General features: G+C 31.6%; 1 protein-coding gene across 2 annotated transcripts in view; it reads left to right on the top strand.

Annotated features, from left to right (window-relative positions):
* The window catches only part of LOC129229540 (semaphorin-2A-like), a 652,526-nt gene that overhangs the window by 415,576 nt on the left and 215,727 nt on the right, over positions 1 to 21,223 (top strand). For both annotated transcript variants that reach the window (XM_054863862.1, XM_054863863.1), the window contains exon 3: positions 15,694 to 15,745. In XM_054863862.1, coding sequence (XP_054719837.1) covers positions 15,694 to 15,745 — 52 coding nt within the window. The remainder of the gene's footprint in view (positions 1 to 15,693; positions 15,746 to 21,223) is intronic.

Below are 21,223 nucleotides of genomic sequence, written 5' to 3'. Positions count from 1 at the left end.
ATTACAAAATGCCTGATCACCTGAAATTCTTTTTCCTAAGATAAATCACATTCAATTTTGTTTCTTTAAAAATAGGCTACGCTCTCAACAAAGCTCTATAAGATTGATAACGGACGTCCAGAGTGATTGGCACTAAACTTGGAAATTTTGGCGGAAACTTGTTTTTGGTAGCTAGCCAAAGTTTAAGCTTTTTCCTTTTCTTTCTGTAACGTGGAAGCGAAAACGTTAGAATGCGCTGTAAATGAGTTTTCTCCTTTTTAACATAGAGCATGTAGTGAAGCAAATGTGAGCGCAGCTTGAAGTAAGCTGTTGAATTAATGAAAATGTTTTTAATTCTGATTACTGTTTACAATTTATATTAGTTATTGCAACTGAAAAATGTGAAAAATAACAATAAATAAAATTGGTAATTGCATTTTTACCCTCGAAAATGTCAGCTTAAAGTCAAGATAGATTTTTTGTTCAACACTTTTGAGAAATTATTGTTGCTATGAGCATTCATCGCTTTGGTATTTTGAAATGTTTTTTCTTCAAGTTAGTTTACAGCATAATGTTTGGATAGTATTCGTTCGTACATATATAGATTTATAATAAATGTTAACAAAAGATTTAATATAAATCTAAATTTTCTCCGGTCTTTTTCATGGAGACCATATATGTTATATGTTATTATTACTTTTTCATTATTGTATTCAAAATTTACCCAAATAAATAAGAATACGCTAAATAAAATTGCTGTTTCGATTTTTTGTACTTACTCATAATCTCAAAGCTTTCGCGATTATTTTTATTTATTTATGGATTTTCCCGCGACCAATATTAAGATCGTCATATTTTTCATTTTACGAAGTCCATATGGGTGTTAGTAAAAATGTTCTACTTAATTGGGTTAGAGTCTCTTAATTTTTGAAATTTGAAAATTGCATAGTTATGTTTTAGACAGTTTGAATAAAAGAAATGTTAATTGATTGACTACTTCAAACAAGAAAGCTTCATACTAACTATTTTCGCTTGATTTTAGTCTCATTGGCAATAAATAATAAGACGCGTTATGCATTTGTTGTAGAAAATAATGTATCTAGAGTAGACTTTATAATTTTTTTTCCTCTGTAGTTTAACCATCGTTGAATTTGTCATCTTAAGAACTACATTGCGACCGTTAAAAAAACCTTATGCCTATGGTCTCATTATTTTTTATACTGTACTATAAAAAAATAACAATGTCATGCTAATAATAGTGATAATCGGGAAAAAAACGGTTTTCAATCTATTTTTATGATAGCTAGTATAGTATAGATCATCAAAAATTAACCAACCACTTTTTGTGATTTTAATACTTATTTATAACTGTTTTAGTTCCAATTATTACAGGAAAAAAACTAATACATAGGCTGCATGCATATGTAATAGTTTTTTTTTTTTTTTGAGCAATCACATTGCTTATTGTTTTCATTTGGCCTTTGAATGGCGTTCCTTTGATTTTATTCCCCCCCCCGCCTCCCTCTGCAACACCACCCTCGACCGGCCCCTCCCGATGCTGCTCTTATAGCGAACTAAGACTCCAGGTTGCGTCGATATCCTTCACACACACGCATACACACACCTACACAGTCACACGAATGCATAAACACACCATCACACATACACACACCTACGCACACACACGAAGACATACACACACTCATGTCTGCACACAGACACAAACACACACAGAACACACACACTCGCGATTGCGAAAAACATAATTGGAATTCAAAATGTCAAAATTCATTTTTTTTTTTTTTTTTTTTTTTTTTTTTTTTTTTTTTTTAACGAAACCAGGAAGTTAAAATCGGGAAAGAAATCGGTTTAATAAACATCCACCATTAGTTTAAAAAAAATTTGGAAAACCCTATTTTAATTATTTATTTTGATGTTATAATAACACTTTTAGCAAACCAACTTCTGAGAAAAACGCTGAATTTTTGTATTCTTCTTTTATTATTTAAGCAACACATTAGGTGAAAAAGAAAGCCCCCATTCGATGTAATATTCCCATTTATATGCAGGTAAAACATCTCTAAAACCATAAAAGAAACCTGCCCTTTCAACGGCGCCTGTAAGACATAGAGCCCACGTAATACCCAAATGAAGAAAAATCCAATTTTTCACTTCAATCCGAAAGGGGAAAAGTGCGTAACACGTGAATTTTGAGCTGTAATTCAGGCGCACAAGTGCGGATGATACTCCCTCAAAAATGAAGAGTGATACATTGATGCATTTACGTCTGTTATATGGATCTGTTTTCGATGGAATGGGTAGAAGACGAGCCCCTCGTGGGCCTTAAGCAAATGGGATTCGGAGAGGGGGAGATTTTGTGGTTTCGATGGAGATGGTACAAAGATTTTTCTTTCTTTCTTTTTTTTTTTAACTTATTTATCAAAAAAAAAAAAAAAAAATTCTCCAGAAAAATGACATTTTTTCAGTCTTGTACTAGATACTGCGCTTAGTTTCAGAACATCAATCCAACTCATATAAATTGAATTCTTCTTTGGCAACAAGAGTGTTTTGAAGAAAATATTCAACGAAATAATCCTAAAGTGCCAAAAAAAAAAAAACTTGATGACGTGGTTGATTTTGAAAGCACAGAACATGATATCAACAATACTACCACCCAGAGCCGGGCCGACGCATCAGCTTAAGTTTCGCCATTTTGGACCGGATTTTTCATCGTTGCGGAGCTAGGGTTACCAGAGCAAAGTTTCGGGTTTTGCCAAATTAGCCAAAAATAATAATTTATTTAGTAAACAATTCACGTGCCGCTAATACTTGCTCGCAGTGAGAAACCACCAAACGCGATAACTTGCTCCGATCCAAAATGGCTGATCTTAAGCTGATGCGTCGGCTCGTATTTATAGGGTCCTTACCACCAATCCTGCTCATTTCAATTGAATTAGTGGTGATAGTGTTGATAATATGTTCTGTTCTATCAAAATGAACATCGTCATCATCAATTTTTCAGTACTTCAGGATTATGCAGTCGAATATTTTCTTCAAAACCAAACTTGTCGCCAAATGATAATTAAGAGCATAAAACCCAGCCAAAAATCTTCATCATAAAGTTTTCTAAAATGAGTAGAGCAAGTTTACCGACTCTACAACTGTAAGTCTTTAGCACGTTAGTCGAAGTTTTTGTTTAGACGAAAAATGATCGACAGATAATGCATACGTGCCAACGCTCTTTTCCCCAGAGAAATATGAAATGTTTTAGCTGTATGACTGGGAGACAATTTTGGCGTCAACAGTGTTAACCCTGCGCAAGTAGTAATAAGAATTGCAAACGCGTGTTTTGAGCATACAATGAACTCTTATTTAACACAAAAATTAATATAAGCTTTTGGATGGGGTCAATTAAAAAGGATTTATCGAAGAAACTTCCACTTCAATCGATTTAAATTAATTTTCTAACTTAGTTTCCTTAGAAAAATTACATGAAATAGATTTTTAAATAACAACATAAAATGAGAATTTTTATAATTCAGATTTTCCTAAACCTTTGTGCTGAAGAATTACTCATATATCTGCAATTCACAAGCTATGTTTTTTAGACAACTATTATATCTAGAAAAATTACAAACTTTAATTTGTTGCCGTCAAAAAAAGACTTCCTGGATCGCCTCTTGAATTAGTGCTTTTTCAACAAAAAACCTTAGTTGGCCATCTCTCCAGAATAAATCTTAGTGTCGTACTCTCAAGTTACTGATAACAGATGTCATTCGCATCGTGTATTTGTTCAATGGTCATTAGCTCTCGGAAATGTTTAGAGTTGCAGTCGAAGCAATATTTCAAGAAAAGAATGCCATACATTAATCTTTGTCCTGCAATGTAAGACTTTTAATGATAAAAATCTGAACTTGAGCACAATAGGGGAGTTTCCTTCAGTCAAACGTACTACTTTTAGTCACTGAAACTGATAGAATAAGCAAAATAAAAATAACATGAAGCTAGAAAATAATTTTATTTTCCCAACATTTAAATTATAGCTTTGTTTTAAATGTCAGATTTTTAAAACAAAATGTTTCATCGTGTGACGTCAAAAGTGAAGAAAGCCATCTAGAATCAGAACGCTTGGTTGTCCTTTTTACAAGAGATCGCCTTTTAGTAATTTTTCAGTTCGATCAATTATTAGCAGAAAGAAAATTGTTAGTTAAATAAAATATTCATTTGGCGAAGTGTCCTGAAACATTTTTCGTGGTAATCCTAGTGATTAGTTCACTTGTGACGTCAGCAGCGAAAATGAAAAGAGCGACTGACTGAACGTCTTTTAAGATTATTTTTTTAAGAGAGAAAATAAGTAAAAATTATGAAAAAAAAAATGCAACTCACCCCCATGTTTTTGACCTCGCTCTTTCTGAAAAAAATATTTTTGAAAAACATTCAATATTTGACTTTATCTTTTGTTAGTTCGTAGTTTAACATTGTATGCTGACACTACGCAATTTAATTTTGTCTCTTTCTCATTGACTTCAAATTTTCTCGTTTGCTTCTTTTAATTGTAAGTTTAAAATAAGAGTTTAAAAGTTTTGCACATACTATAAAGTTTTCGACAAGCTCTTGAAGTTTAATATTGAAAAAAAAAACTTAAATCGGTGCTTTTTCATTCTTTACGCTTCCGCCGATGACGACACAAATTATGAAATGCCATTCAGTGTTGCCATTCACAGAGCAAAATATTGAATTCACATCTTTACTCACGTGTATTGGCAACAGTATGAGCAAGCGTAGAGCGCAATTATTTAATTCGCTTCGTGATTATCATAACGTGGAAACACGGTAGAAAAATGCGCTAAATGCATCATTCGTGACGTCATCAAGACCACGCTTTGTTTGAAAAATCGGACATTTTAAAAAATTAATTAAAAAATAACTGTTGTGAAATTGAAAGTATTTTCTGAGTCCAGGTTATTTTTTTTTTTGCTTATTCTATCAATTTCAGTGACTAAAAGTAGTACTTTTAACTGAAGGAAACAACACCATTAGATCTATTAGCTGATTATTATTTTTGACATAGACTGTGAGCGCATGTGGACTGTTCACATCAGCCCTAGGTCTTTTGTTCACAAATGTCCCGTCATTTTATCATTATCCTTTTGTTTAAAAACAACTTCTAATTGAGTAAAAAACAGAAATTTTCAGGAACGTACCTGAGTGTTTATATAATGTTCTACATAAATTAGTTTTCGCTTATTAGTTAATTTTGCCTATAATTTCACTTTAGGAAGATTGTCATAAAAGTATACGCAACACATACCTACGAAAAAAATGGGACTGCAGGACAATAAAATGTATCATTGCTTTTAAAATTTAGCGAAGGAGTAGGACTGGTACTGGCATCTATGAAGAATTTTTCAAGACTTTTTATTTTTAATTACCATATTAAATAAACTATGTTCATAAATTTTCTCTCTGTTTTCGTGTGCTTCCCTGTATTCCGCATATTTTTGTCCTAAATTAGTTTCAGAAGAAGGGGGATAGTAAACCGCAGGATGCTACTTCCACTGAAGTCCACCCCCCCCCCTCAAAAAATAAGAAAACATCAAGGAAAATTGAAGAAAAATTTTCTTGATGAATTTCTAAAGTAAATTCCCTTTTCCACATTTAAATTAAATTTCAAACTCATAATCTTGTGTTCATTTAGCTGAACCAATGGCTTTTTCCCTAAGTTTTTTTTTCTTTCTTTTTTTTTTTTTTTGTACTTGAATGCTTTAGCAAATATACTTCTAATTTAGTAAGAGAAGAAATGGAAGTAAATTATTTCCATTTTGCTCAATACTTAATCCGATTCGCCAAATAAAAAAAAATATTAAAAAAACGAATATTATTTTTGCACCTTGTGATTTATAGTTTAAAAAAATGAAATATGGTGTTCAAAAGAGGAAAACAAAGGCATTTTTTTAATCCCTCTCCAGTTTTTTACCCTCATTTTCGGGAAATATTTTTTCCCCGACAAAGGAATTTAAATATATGCCAGTATCCCTAGCATTACTTTTAAAGTTATGCATTGCAAAGAGAATATTCTTTTTAAAGGGAAAAAAACTTTTGAATAATTCATCAAGAATATTAAGTGAAAATCCTTATGAAAAACATGTAAGAAAAAAATATGGAAAATGAAAAAAGTCAACATGCCGATCATGATTATATGCATAAGATTATAACGGATTTTCTTTGTAAGTCGATTCTTTTTTCTTTCTTTTACTGCAATTTTTGATCGAAAGAACATAAAGTTGTTTTCGTTTCTAGATTAAACATAGCCTGCAGATTAAATGCTTTGAAGCAGTAACACTGGAAGTACATAATTTTTAAGCCGCATCCTGTTTTTACATATTTTTTTTATTAATAAGGTATTATGGAAGGTTAGCGAGAATGAGAGGATATGCTCGATAATGTTTCAATTTCTTTTTATTTATTTATTTATTTAATTTGCAAAAGGAAGGCGAGGAAATGTATGTTTCAGAGAAATAACACTTTGATATCGATTCTTTTTTGTGATGGTGTGTACGTATGTTTGTGGGTTTGGGTCTGTTTAAAAAAATATCTGTAATAAGTGAATTGGTACATACAAAAAAGAAAGGTGATGAAAGAATTATTGAAAAAAAAATCAAAAACTGCAATGCTTAATGGTTACGTTGACACAGACAGTGTGATTTTTTTATGGGAATATGTGAGGACTTTAATACCTTTGTGTTGAAATACAAACGATAATTAAACAACATAAGAGGCTCTGAGAAGTAAAGGGATGTAAGTAGAAATTTTAAAGTTTTGAATAAAATGCAATAAGGTTGCTATCTTAGGTAGATTTTCTTTGAAAAGTTTTTCTAAATCATGCTGTATAGTAGCACCTACCAGGGTTACTAGTACTATCTCTTGCCCCAGGACAGAGAAGAGATTTACAGTTTGAGAGATGAAATATTTATCTCCAAATTTCTTATTTCGACTGTTGCATCCCTTTGCTTCTCTCGACTTGATATGAGGCAGGGAGAAGCAAAAGGAATGTAAGTGGACATTTTCAAGTTTTGAGTAAAACGCGTTGAAAGATAACATCTTAGGTAGACTTTCATTGATTTTTTTTTCTAAATCATGCTGTATAGCAGCAACTACCAGGAACTACTAGTACAATCTCTTACCCCAAGACGGAGGAGAGGTTCACCTACCATGTGTATTGGTTATCTCCAAATTTTTAATTTTGCCTCTTACATCCTTTTGCTTCTCACTGCCTCATATTTAATGCATAAGATTGCAAAGAAAAAAAAACAGACACGTATTTATTGAAAAATGAGGTTCTTCTCACCTGGAAACTCGTGTCTGCAGTTTGGATTTTTCAAATTTGTGCATTTTATTCGTTGTTTAATTATCAGTTGTGTAGGAATATGTGTTTCCACTTTTAGTAGACTTTTTAAACTAAAAAATGAAAAGGGTACAAAACATCAAGTAACTGAGGACCTACTTGCATAGTTTTTAATACCTACAAGTAATTAGTGCAGACATTTGAAGAAAAAAAAGTAGAGATAACGAGATTGATTAGAAAGAAAAACAGCTAGCAGTAATAAAAAAACAACGTTCAAAGTACAAATTTGTAAAAATTTAAGACACATGTTTCGGTTTTTCAATGATCTTTTCTTTTAATGCTGAAAGATGTGAGCTTGCGAATGTAATTCCCACAGATGTCCAAAATTAAAGTGTCTGTGTTTTTTTAAAGACTTGTGCATTGAACGATGCTTTTCTTACTATTACTTTGTAGACGAAATGCACTAATTTATTTCGTATGATAAAATATATTCCTCAATCAATGATGTCCAAGTTCCTTAATTAGAACTAAATGATTTATTTCTAATAAGGGAGATTTAGAAAGGTTATCTTCGTTGAAAAGGGGTGACGCTGTTTAATAAAGTGTGATGTGAAAGTTAATAGTTTATCCAATGATGCTGTGGGAACAGCTGACTGAAGTTTTTTTCTCGTTTATTTATGCTAAAATCTTGCTGTTACTTATATTCAAAGGAAATTTTTAAAATGCGAATAATGTTATTTAGTTACAACGGTTTGCAATTCTCGTGCATCTTGAAAAAAAAATATGTGCTGGGAATGTAGTTAAGTAAATTTTCCTGCTTTGAAAAACAAATGCAATAAAAAAATTATAATATCAATAAAGTAAAATAAAATAAATTACGTTAATGAATAGGGAAGATATTAATGAAATAAGAAAAAATCAAATGATAGGAAAAGGTGATGTCAAACAAAAAACGGTAATAAAAAGCATACCAGTAATATCCAAAACGTATTGGCAGCATTCCTGTTTAAAATCTTCTCTTTAAAGCTCCCAATTTCAAATTCTTCTGTTCCCAGATAAAAAGCACTTAAGTTTTACCTTTAAAAAGCGAAATACATCTAAACTTTTCGACTGACACGCATGCGCGTTCATTGTAAAGTAAAGACCCACGACTGCTTTTGTGGCTTGACTGTAACGATTTTTCTCGCTCGAAGAAGCTCCTGTTTGCACGGTCAGAGCTCTTAAAACCTCTGACTTTCTCCGTTTGCCAAACTCCTCAACTCAACCCAACTCTTGCCTTCCAGGAAGGCATTATGCACTTTCGCGCATAGATCTTCTCCCCGAGCAACAAGTTCAAGACGAGAGTCATCCTAGTGTAAAATTACTTTCATGCAGTGCCTTGTTTCGAGACAAAACTTTCAGAATGGAAGTTCTAATAATAAAAATACTCAACAAAAAATAGAAAAAGCTTCGATAGTTTTCTGGACTTACTTAAGCTCTAAAGAATCAAGTGAAGGTACATAAGAATAGAGTTAAATATTTTCGGAAGAAATCTTTGAACTCTATTTTCTTACAATGTAAAACAGTTGGAGATAAAACGGAGAAAGTGAAAGCAAACTATAAGACACAATTTCATGATAGGCATTGCAAAAGTTTTACACAACTTATCTTCAATTACGTGTTCATTACCTAAAAATCCTTTTTACTCTTTTAATTTTTACTGGTGGTGCCCGCACGGCTTTGCCCGTAGTAGAAAATTAAAAGGTTATTTGGTTGGCCTGCATATTTACAAATACTGGATAATGAATTTCTCGCCAATGTGCTATGTTTATTTGCTCGCCCATGTTATGACAATTTTCTCGTCCACGTTATCGTAATTTGCTCGTCCATGTTATGCTCATTTGCTCGGTAAATTATTCTTCAAATTGGAATTTAAAAAAAAAATCGCAATTCTCGAAAAATCACTTCAAGCTCACACTCGTAAGTTACAAACTAATTTTGTGCCAAATTTCATGAAAATCGGTCGAACGCTCTAGGTACTATATGCACGTCACAGGCATCCAGACTTTCAACTTTATTATTAGTAAAGATGAAAGAGTGAATGATTTTAGAATTCCGTAACGTTTTCAATTTGTTCAGCCGTAACATTTATTATACTTATTCTTTTGAGGGTTGAAAATTCGGCACAACGCAAGCAAATATTTGAAATTTTGATCAAGCTTTAGAAGAAAAATAGTAATAACAACTTATGAGTTTCTCTCCTTTCTGTTCGTTTGTAAATAATAATTATTTTTCTTCTATTGTTTATGCGTAAGTCATTGCGCATTATTTGGCTATAAAATAACCAGTACGTAACGCTAAATCTTGAAACATTTATGTTCTCTTTATTGTAAAAACATAAATGAAAGTAAAATATATTGGAGGACTTCGTTAGGGGTGGTTCACAAATGACGTCAAGCTTTAAGGGGGATTAGTGAAATTATGACTGTTTGTAACGGGGGGAGGGAGGGGGTAAAAAGAAGCGGGACACCATGAATCTTTCTTAAAATACTGTTTTCATCTAATATAACGTGACATTCAACAAAGGGAAGTAAAGGGTGAGTTGGAATGTGGCAGTTTGGGACAATAGGGGGCGGGGTCAAATATAATGAAAAAAGTGACATCTTCAATGTACAACGTCTTATCTATCTTTACAGTGAAAAAAATAGATATTTCAAGATTCAGCGTTACTTATGGATTATTTCAGAATTAAATACTAAAGAACGGCCCATATGTGTATGTATATATGACTTCAAAGGACTAAATGAATGTGCATATTGACCTAAATAAATAGCTTATCATTCGAATTACTCGTAATGTAATCACTTGAATATTTCAAAAATTAAAAAGGTTTGTCACTGAAAAAACTTCGACTTGTTTTTAAATTATTAAATTTTTCTTTCATTTGAATGATCGTTCAGCTGTTTTCCCTGTGGTTCAAATATTTTGTTAGTAAACGTTCCGCAAAAGCAACAGCAAGCTACATTTAATTTAACTACCGAGAAAATGAAAAGGACGGCGAAAATTAATTAACCTCATACTTCCGTTTTGCTTTTGTTACTTCTGCGCCTGAAAAATTGCGTTCAGTTAGAATTAAATAACAGAGTTGATAGTTGGGAAGAAAGTAAATTAAAAACCGCATCTCTCAAAAAATCGGAGCTTTGTTTTAATTACTTGCAGCATTTGTCGGGGCAATTTTTCAACTTCGTTGCGAGTTTTAACCGAGTTGCTTTTCCAGTACCTAACACTTATAACATTGTTTGACGAATTAAAAATCTTAACCAGATATGGATTAACAAAAGCATTTTTACCCAGTTCATGCTTTGTTTTTTTAATTCACCGTTTAGTTTTTTTATTTATTTTTTATTAACCGACCAAATTGAAGATTGAAAAAGCAAAAATTTGTGTATGTTACATTGGGGTTTTAACCGAGTTTCTTTTCCAAAATCAAGCACTCATAACATTGTTGCATTTTTTACCAAGTTCATGCTTTATTTGTTTTTTATTCTACGATTAGTTTTTTTTTTTTTTTTTAATTCACCGACCAAATTGATGATTGAAAAGGCAAAAAAAAAATGTGTTTTTTACATTTGGGCTTTTATCGAATTACTTTTCCTGAAACTAACATTCGTAACATTTTTTTACGAGTTAAAAATCTTAACCAGATGTGGATCAACAGAAACATTTTTACCCACTTCATGTTTTGTTTGTTTTTTACTAACCGATTATTTTTTAAATTTTTTTTTTAACCGACCAAATTATTGATTTAAAAATCAAAAATTTGTGTATTTTACATTCGGGTCCTTCAAAATATTTATACTTTCTTCACGTTGGAAACGTAACGAAAAATTTCAGAAGACACTATTAGGATTTTGCCCATTAATATTTGCTTGTAATGTTTCTTAACGTTTGTACCAAATTACTATTGATAATTATTATTGGCAAAAAGTTTTCTAGCATTGTTTTAAAGTATTTATTTCTTAGAACCTTAATTATTTATAATTATTGATATAGATAAACATATATAAAAATAACAGTAATAATATTTTATGGTTACATTTAAATTATTACAGAAGAAATTTTAGAGCAATAATTTTCAAGACTAACTTCAGTTCATAGCTTTAGTTCTTTCGAACTCCCGTAGAACGCTTTCTACCACATGAATGAAAGCATTTCAGACCTTACCATGCCATGTGACTCCAAATCGTCTAGATGTAATTTGCCATCTTTTCACGTTTTGCCTACCTTTTCAGATTCACCCTGTATGCCGAAATCAAATGTGCATAATTATTTCTAGTTGTCCAGTAGATGTAGCAGTAGGAGTCTAATGCTGCTACATCTACTGGATAAGCTATAAATAATTTTTTTACATTTGATTTCGGCATAAATGCCTCTTTGCCCCATTTCTCCCGACTCTCCCCTACATTTTCACATATGTTTCGTCATGGAATGCCTATTCATACGTCACTACTCCGCCACTTTCACCCATAAGCTCACTTATTTTTCAAGCTTTTGTCGGATGTGTTTTCATCCATAAGCTCACTTATTTTACATTTAAAAGGAGGTTCCTTTTGACCCCGAAACACGTGCCTGCAGTTATCAATTTGTGCAATTCAACGTTATTTCTTTTAAATTTTTAAGCACAAAGGTGTTTATATAACTTTATGTACATCATTATTGTAGAATTTTAAACAAAAAGGAATAATATCTTAGTTTACAAATACTATCGTTTGCAAAGCCCTTTCACGTAATCAGAAAAGGTTTTTTAATAGTAGAAGTGAATTTTCCGCAGGGGTAAGCTAATAACTTTATTCTTATGCAATCTATTCATTTCGTGTTTGGCTTTGATTTCTGATTTAAATTTCGATTTTCGAATTAATTGTATTTACTTGTTGGCAAACAAACATCAAGTCACTTTCAGTGATTAAACATAGAGGTTTTGTGTACTTTAGATACATGATTAACTTTTAATAAGACAAACAAAATATGCTTTTATTTTGCATTAGTTATTTCGTTTCATTTCACATATTTGCGGAAGACAAAATTAAAGCACGCAATTGCTTTTACCCTTTTTGCATTAAAATGCAAGGACGTTTCCCCAAATGAGAATATCAAACACAATTTCTATTGGGGAATGTTTTAATGCTTAAAATAGGCATATTAACTGTGCGTCATTGTACCAAGCTCAGAATAATTACGCTTTGCTGAAAGCACTTATGGTTTGTTTGTTCCGAGTCCTTCGCGAGTTAATGCAAATAACGGAGATTCTAGCGAAACTGTTTGTTCACTCAAATAGAGAAGAAAAAAAAAGTTTAAGAAAGCAAATACGGTGATTAAAACGAATTTTAAATTACACTATAGATAGAGAATTTTGTCGGTTGAGAAACATTTTCAAAAAAATGTTTAATCGTATGTATTTGTCTGAGCTCTGTGGTATTAAAAATTATGCATGAAAAATAAACTCGTTTCGAGAAAATTATGTTAGTTTGGTTTTTCTCATTGAATTGAGTAATTTACCTCCAAAACGTTTATTGGATCTTGATGTCTCGATTTAATGTTTATGTTGATTTTGTTACTTCTACTCTGAAAACTTAATTCTGTCGTATTTATTGTGAAAATATCAGTGTTACTGTTATTCATTTGGTGTTTGAAGTACGTTTCATTATTACGCATTGATTTCCATTTTAAGTCTCAGTTTCCAGATATTACAGGTTTTACAAGATTGTGTTTCTTAACTCTTGGTTAAAAAAAACTTTAAGGAGTGACAGACGGGACAATAAGAAGCAAAAATCGCACAGGAATATTGGTCGCAAACGCAATATTGACGTACTACATGCACACAAAGCCAGAAGTTAAGAGATACAAAGCAAATGAAAAATTTATTTCACAAAGACGATTTCATACAACATTTTATTTTTTAAGAAAGGTTTAAAATGATTGTTAAATTTTGCGTTCTGCAGCTGTAATACATGCGCAGTGTTGCCAGATGGTCAAATCCAGATTTCCCTAATTCCCTTGCAACTTTTCCCCAAAAAGCGTTGTTTTCTACCAAAATTCCCCAAATTCAAAAATTATTTTTCCACTAATATTTTCATAAAATGAATCGACTTCCTCTGATATTTTTGTCTCTTGAAATTTTTTTTCCCCCAAATAGCCAAATTTTCTTATAAAATTCCCCAACTTTAATTTTTCTTCCCATTTTTGCCTTTTTTTTTTGTCTTTATCTTTATCTGTCTTTATCTTTAGTAATAATAAAGCTGAAAGTCTCTGTCTGGATATCTCTCTGTGCGGATCTCTCTGTCTGTCAGGGTCTCTGTGACAGGCATAGCGCCTAGACCGTTAGGCCGATTTTCATGAAATTTGGCAAAGAATTAGTTTGTAGCAAGGAGGTGTGCACCTTTGGGCGGTTTTTCGAAGATTCGGTTTTGTTCTTGTTCTATTCCAATTTTAAGAACATTTTCCTGAGCAAAATTATCATAAGATGGACGACTAAATTACCAAGTTATCATAACGTGGAACCGTAACGTGGGCAAGCCAATTGGCGAGAAATTCATCATGCATTATTTGTAAATATACAGGGGAACGAAAAGACCTTTTAATTTGCTACTACGAGCAAAGCCGTGCGGGTGTCACTAATCATAAACACAAGTGCCTGACCGAGAGATAAGAAATAGCCAAATATTTTTTTTCTACTCGCATTTACTACTCTGCTTCTGTATGTACATTTAAACTATGATTTTTGTCCAAGAACATTCTTCTTCACACTTTATCCAAGAACATTCCCACTTTATCCAAGAACAGGATTTATCCAAGAACATTCTTCTTCACACTTATTTTTACCTGTTTCACGTATCAATTAGTTACTCACGCAGAACATTAATGCGAATTCCGTAGCTTAAGATTCCGCAAGCTAAACCAACGCTGTTTGATACAAATAATGTCTACCAGATGTCAAGACGCGAATTAAAATGAGAAAAAAATTATTTTTTTCCAGAGGTTTTTTTTTTTTCTTTTCTCCCCAGGTTTTCTCCAAAAAAAAATTTTTTCCCAAAGAATTCCCCTCAAAATCCATTTCCCCAAAATTTCCCCAGAGAGCACCAGATCTCCCCAAAATGGGGAAATTTCCCCCCAATCTGGCAACACTGTATGCGTCGCAACAAAGGCGCAACGATCGATGAAAGTTTTTCAAAATGGCTCCTTATTGCGACAGTGAGGGTTTTTTTTTCTCATTGCAGCGCAAGTATTACAGCATTACAGATGCATACCTCAAAACTCAACAACCGCTTTAAACCTTTTTTAAAAAACTAAAATGTTATATGAAATCATCTTTGTAAAACAAATTTTTTACCTGTGTTGCATCCATTAACTTCTGGCTTTGTGTTCATATAGTACGTCAGCATTGCAACCAAAAACAACCAAAGTTCAAATATGATTCCGTTTTTGCTTTTTATTGCCTTCTCTATAAGCCCTTAACTTTGGCCCAAGAGTTTAGAAACACCCTGTATAGAAAGAAGATCGTAGAAAAATAATTTTGGAGAAAAAATTTATAAAGTACTCAAAAAAATCACAAAATAATGTATAAAACCATACTCTCAACATTTTAACATGTATGTAAGCATTTTTTTTTTTTTTTTTTGAAAAAAGAGAATGATAATACTTACCTCCTGTAATTAATTTTTCTTCTGCTTAAGAGAAATTGAAACATAAAAATTTCCAGAATGTCTCTCGTATTTATTCTCCTATCTTTAATAGTTATGGAAACTACCTTTAAATTTACTATTTCTGTCCATTTTTTTACATATTTCTATTTTTTTAAAGCATTGTATATAATACATTGTTTGGTTGTAACTGATCGTAAATATTTTCGAGGTAACGTCTCTTTTAAATTACTTGTAGATTAGATCTTTATACTCATGAAACAATGTTAAAAGTTACAACTCTTAATATTTGTTGTAAAACTGAAATGACTAGCAAACAGTTAATATTTTAATCTCGAAGCTAAAAAAATCAATAGAGGCAGTAAGAAGCAAAGGGATGTAAGTGAACATTTTCAAGTTTTGAGTAAAACGCGTTTAAAGATAACATCCTACGTAGACTTTCATTGATTTTTTTTCTAAATCATGCTGTATAGCAACAACTACTAGGGCTACTAGAGCCATCTCTTGCCCTAAGACAGAGGAGATGTTCACCTACCATGTGTACTGGTTATCTCCAAATTTTTAATTTTGCCACTTACATCCCTTTGCTTCTCCCTGCCTCTATCGAGGAAGAAAGGTTACTAAAAATGTGTGTTTTTATGAAACTGTCCCTTAAAAGAGAGTATTAAAATAAGTTTGTTTTTTCTTTTGTAGGGATAAAGTATTTCGAATAAATTTAGCCAACATTAACAGAACAAGATGCGAGGTAAGAAGTTCTTCTACCTTATGTTTTTATATTTATTGTGTTGTTTTTGAAATTTATTATGATTGTACGCTATCTAATAAAAACTGTATTGTTGTATACAATATTTTTCTGGAATTCGAAGGGACAAAAAAATTTCGATTTTAAATTTTTCGGTTTTTTACTATTTTTACCCCATTTTTCAAAATACAGTAAAATCCCGCTACAACGCGATTCAACGTACGCGAAATAGCTATAACACGAATTTTCCACGAGTAACGAATTTTAAAGCTGACGCGAGCGAATTCCTCGTCCACAACATGGATTTCTTTAGAAAGAAGTAGCGGCTTTGTTATTGGCAACTAAATATATATTTTGTGAACGTTATTACAGTCCATTAGCATCACACTGACCGTCGAAAGTTCCTACATCAAACTAGTCTAGGCATCACTTTGTTAGTGCATAAAAAAACCGCTCAGCAGCTTTCTTTTTTTACATTCTAAACTTTGAAGTTGATGAAATATAATGGCACCTTAGTGAGCTGTTTCATCTAAAGTTTATGAAGATGGGGGGGGGGGGGGGGGGAATAAAGTTTCTGACAATAAAAAGAAGATTAAGATTCTCGATATGCTTGGACAACTACCAAACGTTGACGGTAGCAACGCAATAAGTATGAGTAAATCTTCCATACGTCTGGTTAAAAGTCAAAACAAAATGTATCCGTATAAGTTCAGAACTTAGTTTCCATGTTAAAGCTTGCAGAGTCTGAGTAAAGTATATGAAAATGGAAGCTGCTCTTGCATTGTGGATTAAAGAGATTGGGAAGAGGAGCTTGTTGCCATAAATGGAAACGTTATAAAAGAAAAGGTGAAGCAATCGTATTTTAAAATGTATTTAATAAAAAATTACAATCTGATTATGCAGCATAAACCTTCATCATCTTCATTTTTTAACGCATAAATATTATTACTGTATCTACTGTATAGTAGTATTATAGTGCAGCATTTTATTATTACTACATACTGTACGTACTGTGTTTTTTTATTTTATCAATCATTCTTTTTGTGCATTTTAGCTATTTTATGTTGAATAAAACATCTTTTTTAAATGCAGTAAAAGTTGAGTTTTTTATGTAAGAAACTGTAATGTATAGTTGAGGAATGCTTTAAAGCAGTTTGAGGGGTGCTTACAAATGTCTAAAAAATTTCGTATGCTTATAAAAAATGTTTATGCATACATTTTTCCACAAGACAAAATTTCGACTTACGCGAGGAGTCTTGGAACGCATCCCTCGCGTAAGTCGGGACTCGACTGTAACGAAATTTTCGGAGTTTATGGTTTGGTAACAGTTGGTAGTGGTTATTAATTATACCAACTACTTCATGATATGAAATATTGACTGGTAATTAAAAGCGTACAGGTAAATAAAAACATATTGTTCATCTCTGCAAAGGATCTTCATCCAAAAATTTATTTTTTTTCAAATAAGAAATAAGAATTTTTTTAAATTATACAGGAAAGTTGTAGATTTTAAGAGGAAAAAATCTTTAACTTAGTTTTACCTTACAACCTTTTTTTTCTTCTTTCTCTAAACATTATTAATGATTTAATTTGCTTAAATAAAAACTATATATTATGCCCGTTGTATACCAACAAAAAAGGCAATTTGTTGTTTTATCTTTAAATAGTAGGCCACAAAAATTAGACGAAAAGTTATTATTATTATTATTTATTTATTTTTTTTTTTTGCAAACTTGAGTAAAATCTAATTTGTCCCTTATTTCATTTCGTTTTCGAAACCCTTTCCTCTCCCTCCAAAAAGCCCGCCCCCCCTTCGTAGCAAAAGATCGAAGAACCCGATACGATGACGATGAAAGATGACTATTTGTTTCCGATGTATCGATTTATCGAGATGCGATACGCATATACCTAACAGTGGGATGGATAAGAAGAAACCGTGAAGATCCACGAGCTTCGCCGAGCACACTTACAAAGGGCTCCAAAAAAAATTCCCATTTTTTTTTAAACTAGATTTTTTTTTCCTTCTTTGAAGTAAAAGAGAAATGAATTTATTTGTTATTTCTGCTTTAAAAAAAAAGTGCCGAGATTTTTTATCTTCGTGGGAATTACTTGCACTGGATGAACTAGAAACTGAAAGGATTTTTACCCTTTGTGGGGAAAACCCAATAAAAATAGAAGCTTTTCGTCTTTTTTCCTTACGTCTGAAAATAGCTTAATTTATTTCCAAACAAGAAATTTTAACAAGTCAGTTTCATTTGTAGTCAAACCTATTCTGATTCATAGTTACAAAATATATATAAACTAAGCCTATGCTGATTGTTTTCTGCACAAAAAGAACAAGCAAATTGGTAATTATTAATTCATAATCAATACAATTTTTCGTACGCTTGGTTTATTCTCCAATTCTTAGTAAAGCCTAAACTTTAAAATTCATTTTCCAATTTGAGGGATCCTAACTGGTCCTTTTTTCTCCCTAAGAATCCCATTTTTACTCGTAGTTTTAAGTCACGAAAAGTTCGTTTAAGAAACTTTTCCCTTTTCGCTTTAAATTTTATATTCATTTTAAAATTTCCTTGTAATCTTTCATCAGTTTGCATTTTTTCTTAAAAAACGATATGAATGTGTTGTTTCCACTCCTACCATAATAATTTATAAATATTAAATCAAATGAAGGAACGACCACTAGAGTTCGAAACTAATGGTTAATTGTAAGAAATTCATCGAGCATAGTTTCTTGCCGTAAGAAAAAGTAATTTTAACAAAAACACTAAAATTTTCTAACTAACAAATTCGGTTAAAATTCATTTGTCAGGGATACTCGTTCTGAGCTAATTTAATTTAAAAAAATTTTTTTTGTTAAAATAATTGGTCTTAATTGGCCATTTAGAGATAATCAACAAAGTGGCATAATACTGCCGATTCATCAGAACTCAACTCCTTTGTCGAAACCTTAAGATTGAGACACCCCCCTTTTTTTTTAGAATTTAAATACCCTTTTATCCAGCGACCAACTAAAAAATCTGTTATTATCCCTGAATTTCTACGACTCCAAATATAGTTGCCAAACTTTTTAATATCTTAATTGAACTGCATTATGAGATTAATTTAAATAAAGCTAATACTATGTTGGATTATAAGAAAATAATGGTTCATTCAATACTATTGATAACTTTACTAAACGTATATCGCAGTGTTTTGTGTGATTTAGTCTTTCGTAGAGGAACTTAACTAATCTAATCAGTAATGATCAATCGCTCTGAAATTGCTAATTTTATTACTTTTTATTTACTTTTTATACATTATTCAATCGCTTTTGTGTGACGTTATTTAAAAACTACTTCCCTATTAAGAATTTCTCCAATTGTGCTATGTCTTTAGGATGAATTCCAGGTACGTTTTAATAGCATAAACTTTTTGAAGTTGTAGCCGAAAATAGGTAACTTAATCGAATTACTGAGAAAAATCAATATCATGGAATGCAAGACTCAGTTCAATGCATTAAGAAATCACATGATATTATGCATATTTCTCATTTTTTTATTTTTTAACTTTTAACGTATTTAAACCCTTTTCCACTTTTGGTTACATTTTTCAAAATAACTGTCTGCTTTAAATAACTCTTCAACTTCAGTTATAGTTCAGAAGAATTACAGAACTTCAAAGCTGTCTTAAAATATTACAAACGCGTTTCTAGTTCTGCATAATTTAGCAACATTTTCATGTCGAATATTGGTCCCGCATTTTTATCGAAAGCAACATTTGTCATGTGACATTACCAACCAATTGTTTTTCTTATTTGCGCCGCATGCAGTCATTCAAACTCTTTTCCTCTTTTCTGATACCTTTTTCAAAAAATACTTTCCCCTTTAAATGTTTCTCCAACTTGTGTGGTATCTCTAAAGATGATTTCAGAATTTCATAGATTAAACTTCTGGAGCTATCAACCAATCATTTTCTCCCATCTCTTTGTTGCCTCCAACCATTCATCATTCTCCTCTGCTGCTGTCTTGCAGTTTGGTATCGCAACGTCGCACAGTGAAAACCAACAGAAGGTCACTTTTATCATCCAAAAACGCTCCGAGTCTATGCCAACATTACTCATCGTATAGTTCCAGTTTTTTTTTCCCTCAGCATTTTTATCTCCTTCATGAAAGCCGCCGTTAGGGCGGAAGCTTAAAAAAATGAAACGGCCATAGCAGTGGAAGAGAAAAAACTTTGATGATTATCTGCATGTACCCTAGGCCGTTTTTCTTTTTTCATCTTGGGAGGCAAATGGATCTGAAAAATAAAGTTGCAATTTTAAAACGGATAATTTGTGCAACCTTTTGTAAAAAATATCTTTAGGAATTTTTATGGAACGATTCATATTAAAATTGATACCGTGAAAGCTTTTGTGTGTTGAAAGAGCTGGAGTTTTAAAAAATATTTTTATTCCTTATTTCTTTACGTGAAACTTGATAAGATTTGATGTTTATCATTCAAGATAAAATTGATATCATAAAATCACAATTTTGTAAATGTTTATTGCGGGTAGCATTATAAAAAATGCGAAATTTAAATGATTTTATGAAATGAGTCAAATTATGACAGAGTAAATGCTCCAAGTCTAGTCAATATTACTCATCCTACAGTTCCAGGTTTTTCCCTCAATATTTTTATCTCCTTCATGAAATCCGCCGCTAGGGCGTAAGCTTAAAAAAAGATATGTAACGAATGTTTTAAGTAAACTTAGCTATCCAGTCTTGTTTATCTGTTAATTTAACTTGAAAATTACAATTCTTTAATTTTGACACCTATTTACTGTCACGACATTATCCCTCTAACATAGCTTAAAAATTTCCATTTTTATTGTGTTTCCTATTCATTTACTTCCAAAATGAATTCCCCAAATAAATATTTAAAATAATAAACCTATAAATCTGTATTGTTAATAACGTCACTCATTCCTTCAAAATTTACTCTAAAGTAGCTTTGAAACGAGAAATAGTATATCTTCATCGCTAATAATTTCACTCATTCATTTACTCGCTCGTTGAAGCTGAAAAATGGGAGCCTATAAATGTACTCATTCATTTTATCCCGAAATGTGTGCTCCTATAAAGCTAAAGTCATAATCTATAAAATTATATCTTTAATAACTTTACTCATTCATATACTTCCAAAATGTGCGTTCCATTGAAGCTTAAAAAACAGAAACTGAAATTATATCCTTAAATCTTTACTCATTAATTTACATATTCAAATTTTACTCTCCCATTGAAGCTTCAAAATAGGAACTAATATATATATATATATTTTTTTGCAATTTATTCGGTACTTACTATAGTGCTGTAGTAAGAGGGGGAAATGTTTGCATGAACTTCTTTTTTTTTTGGGGGGGGGTAGATGTCATGGTTGACAAATTTTCGTTAGACAAGAAAGTTAGTTTAGATTACTTATGCCAATTATTTAATAAGTACTCTTATTTTTTTAAAAAAAAGG

Source organism: Uloborus diversus, chromosome 9, assembly GCF_026930045.1.
Source record: "Uloborus diversus isolate 005 chromosome 9, Udiv.v.3.1, whole genome shotgun sequence".
Classification (NCBI taxonomy): Eukaryota; Metazoa; Arthropoda; class Arachnida; order Araneae; family Uloboridae; genus Uloborus; species Uloborus diversus.
Note: the sequence above shows the minus strand (reverse complement) of the source record. Positions and strands in the feature narration are given on the sequence as shown.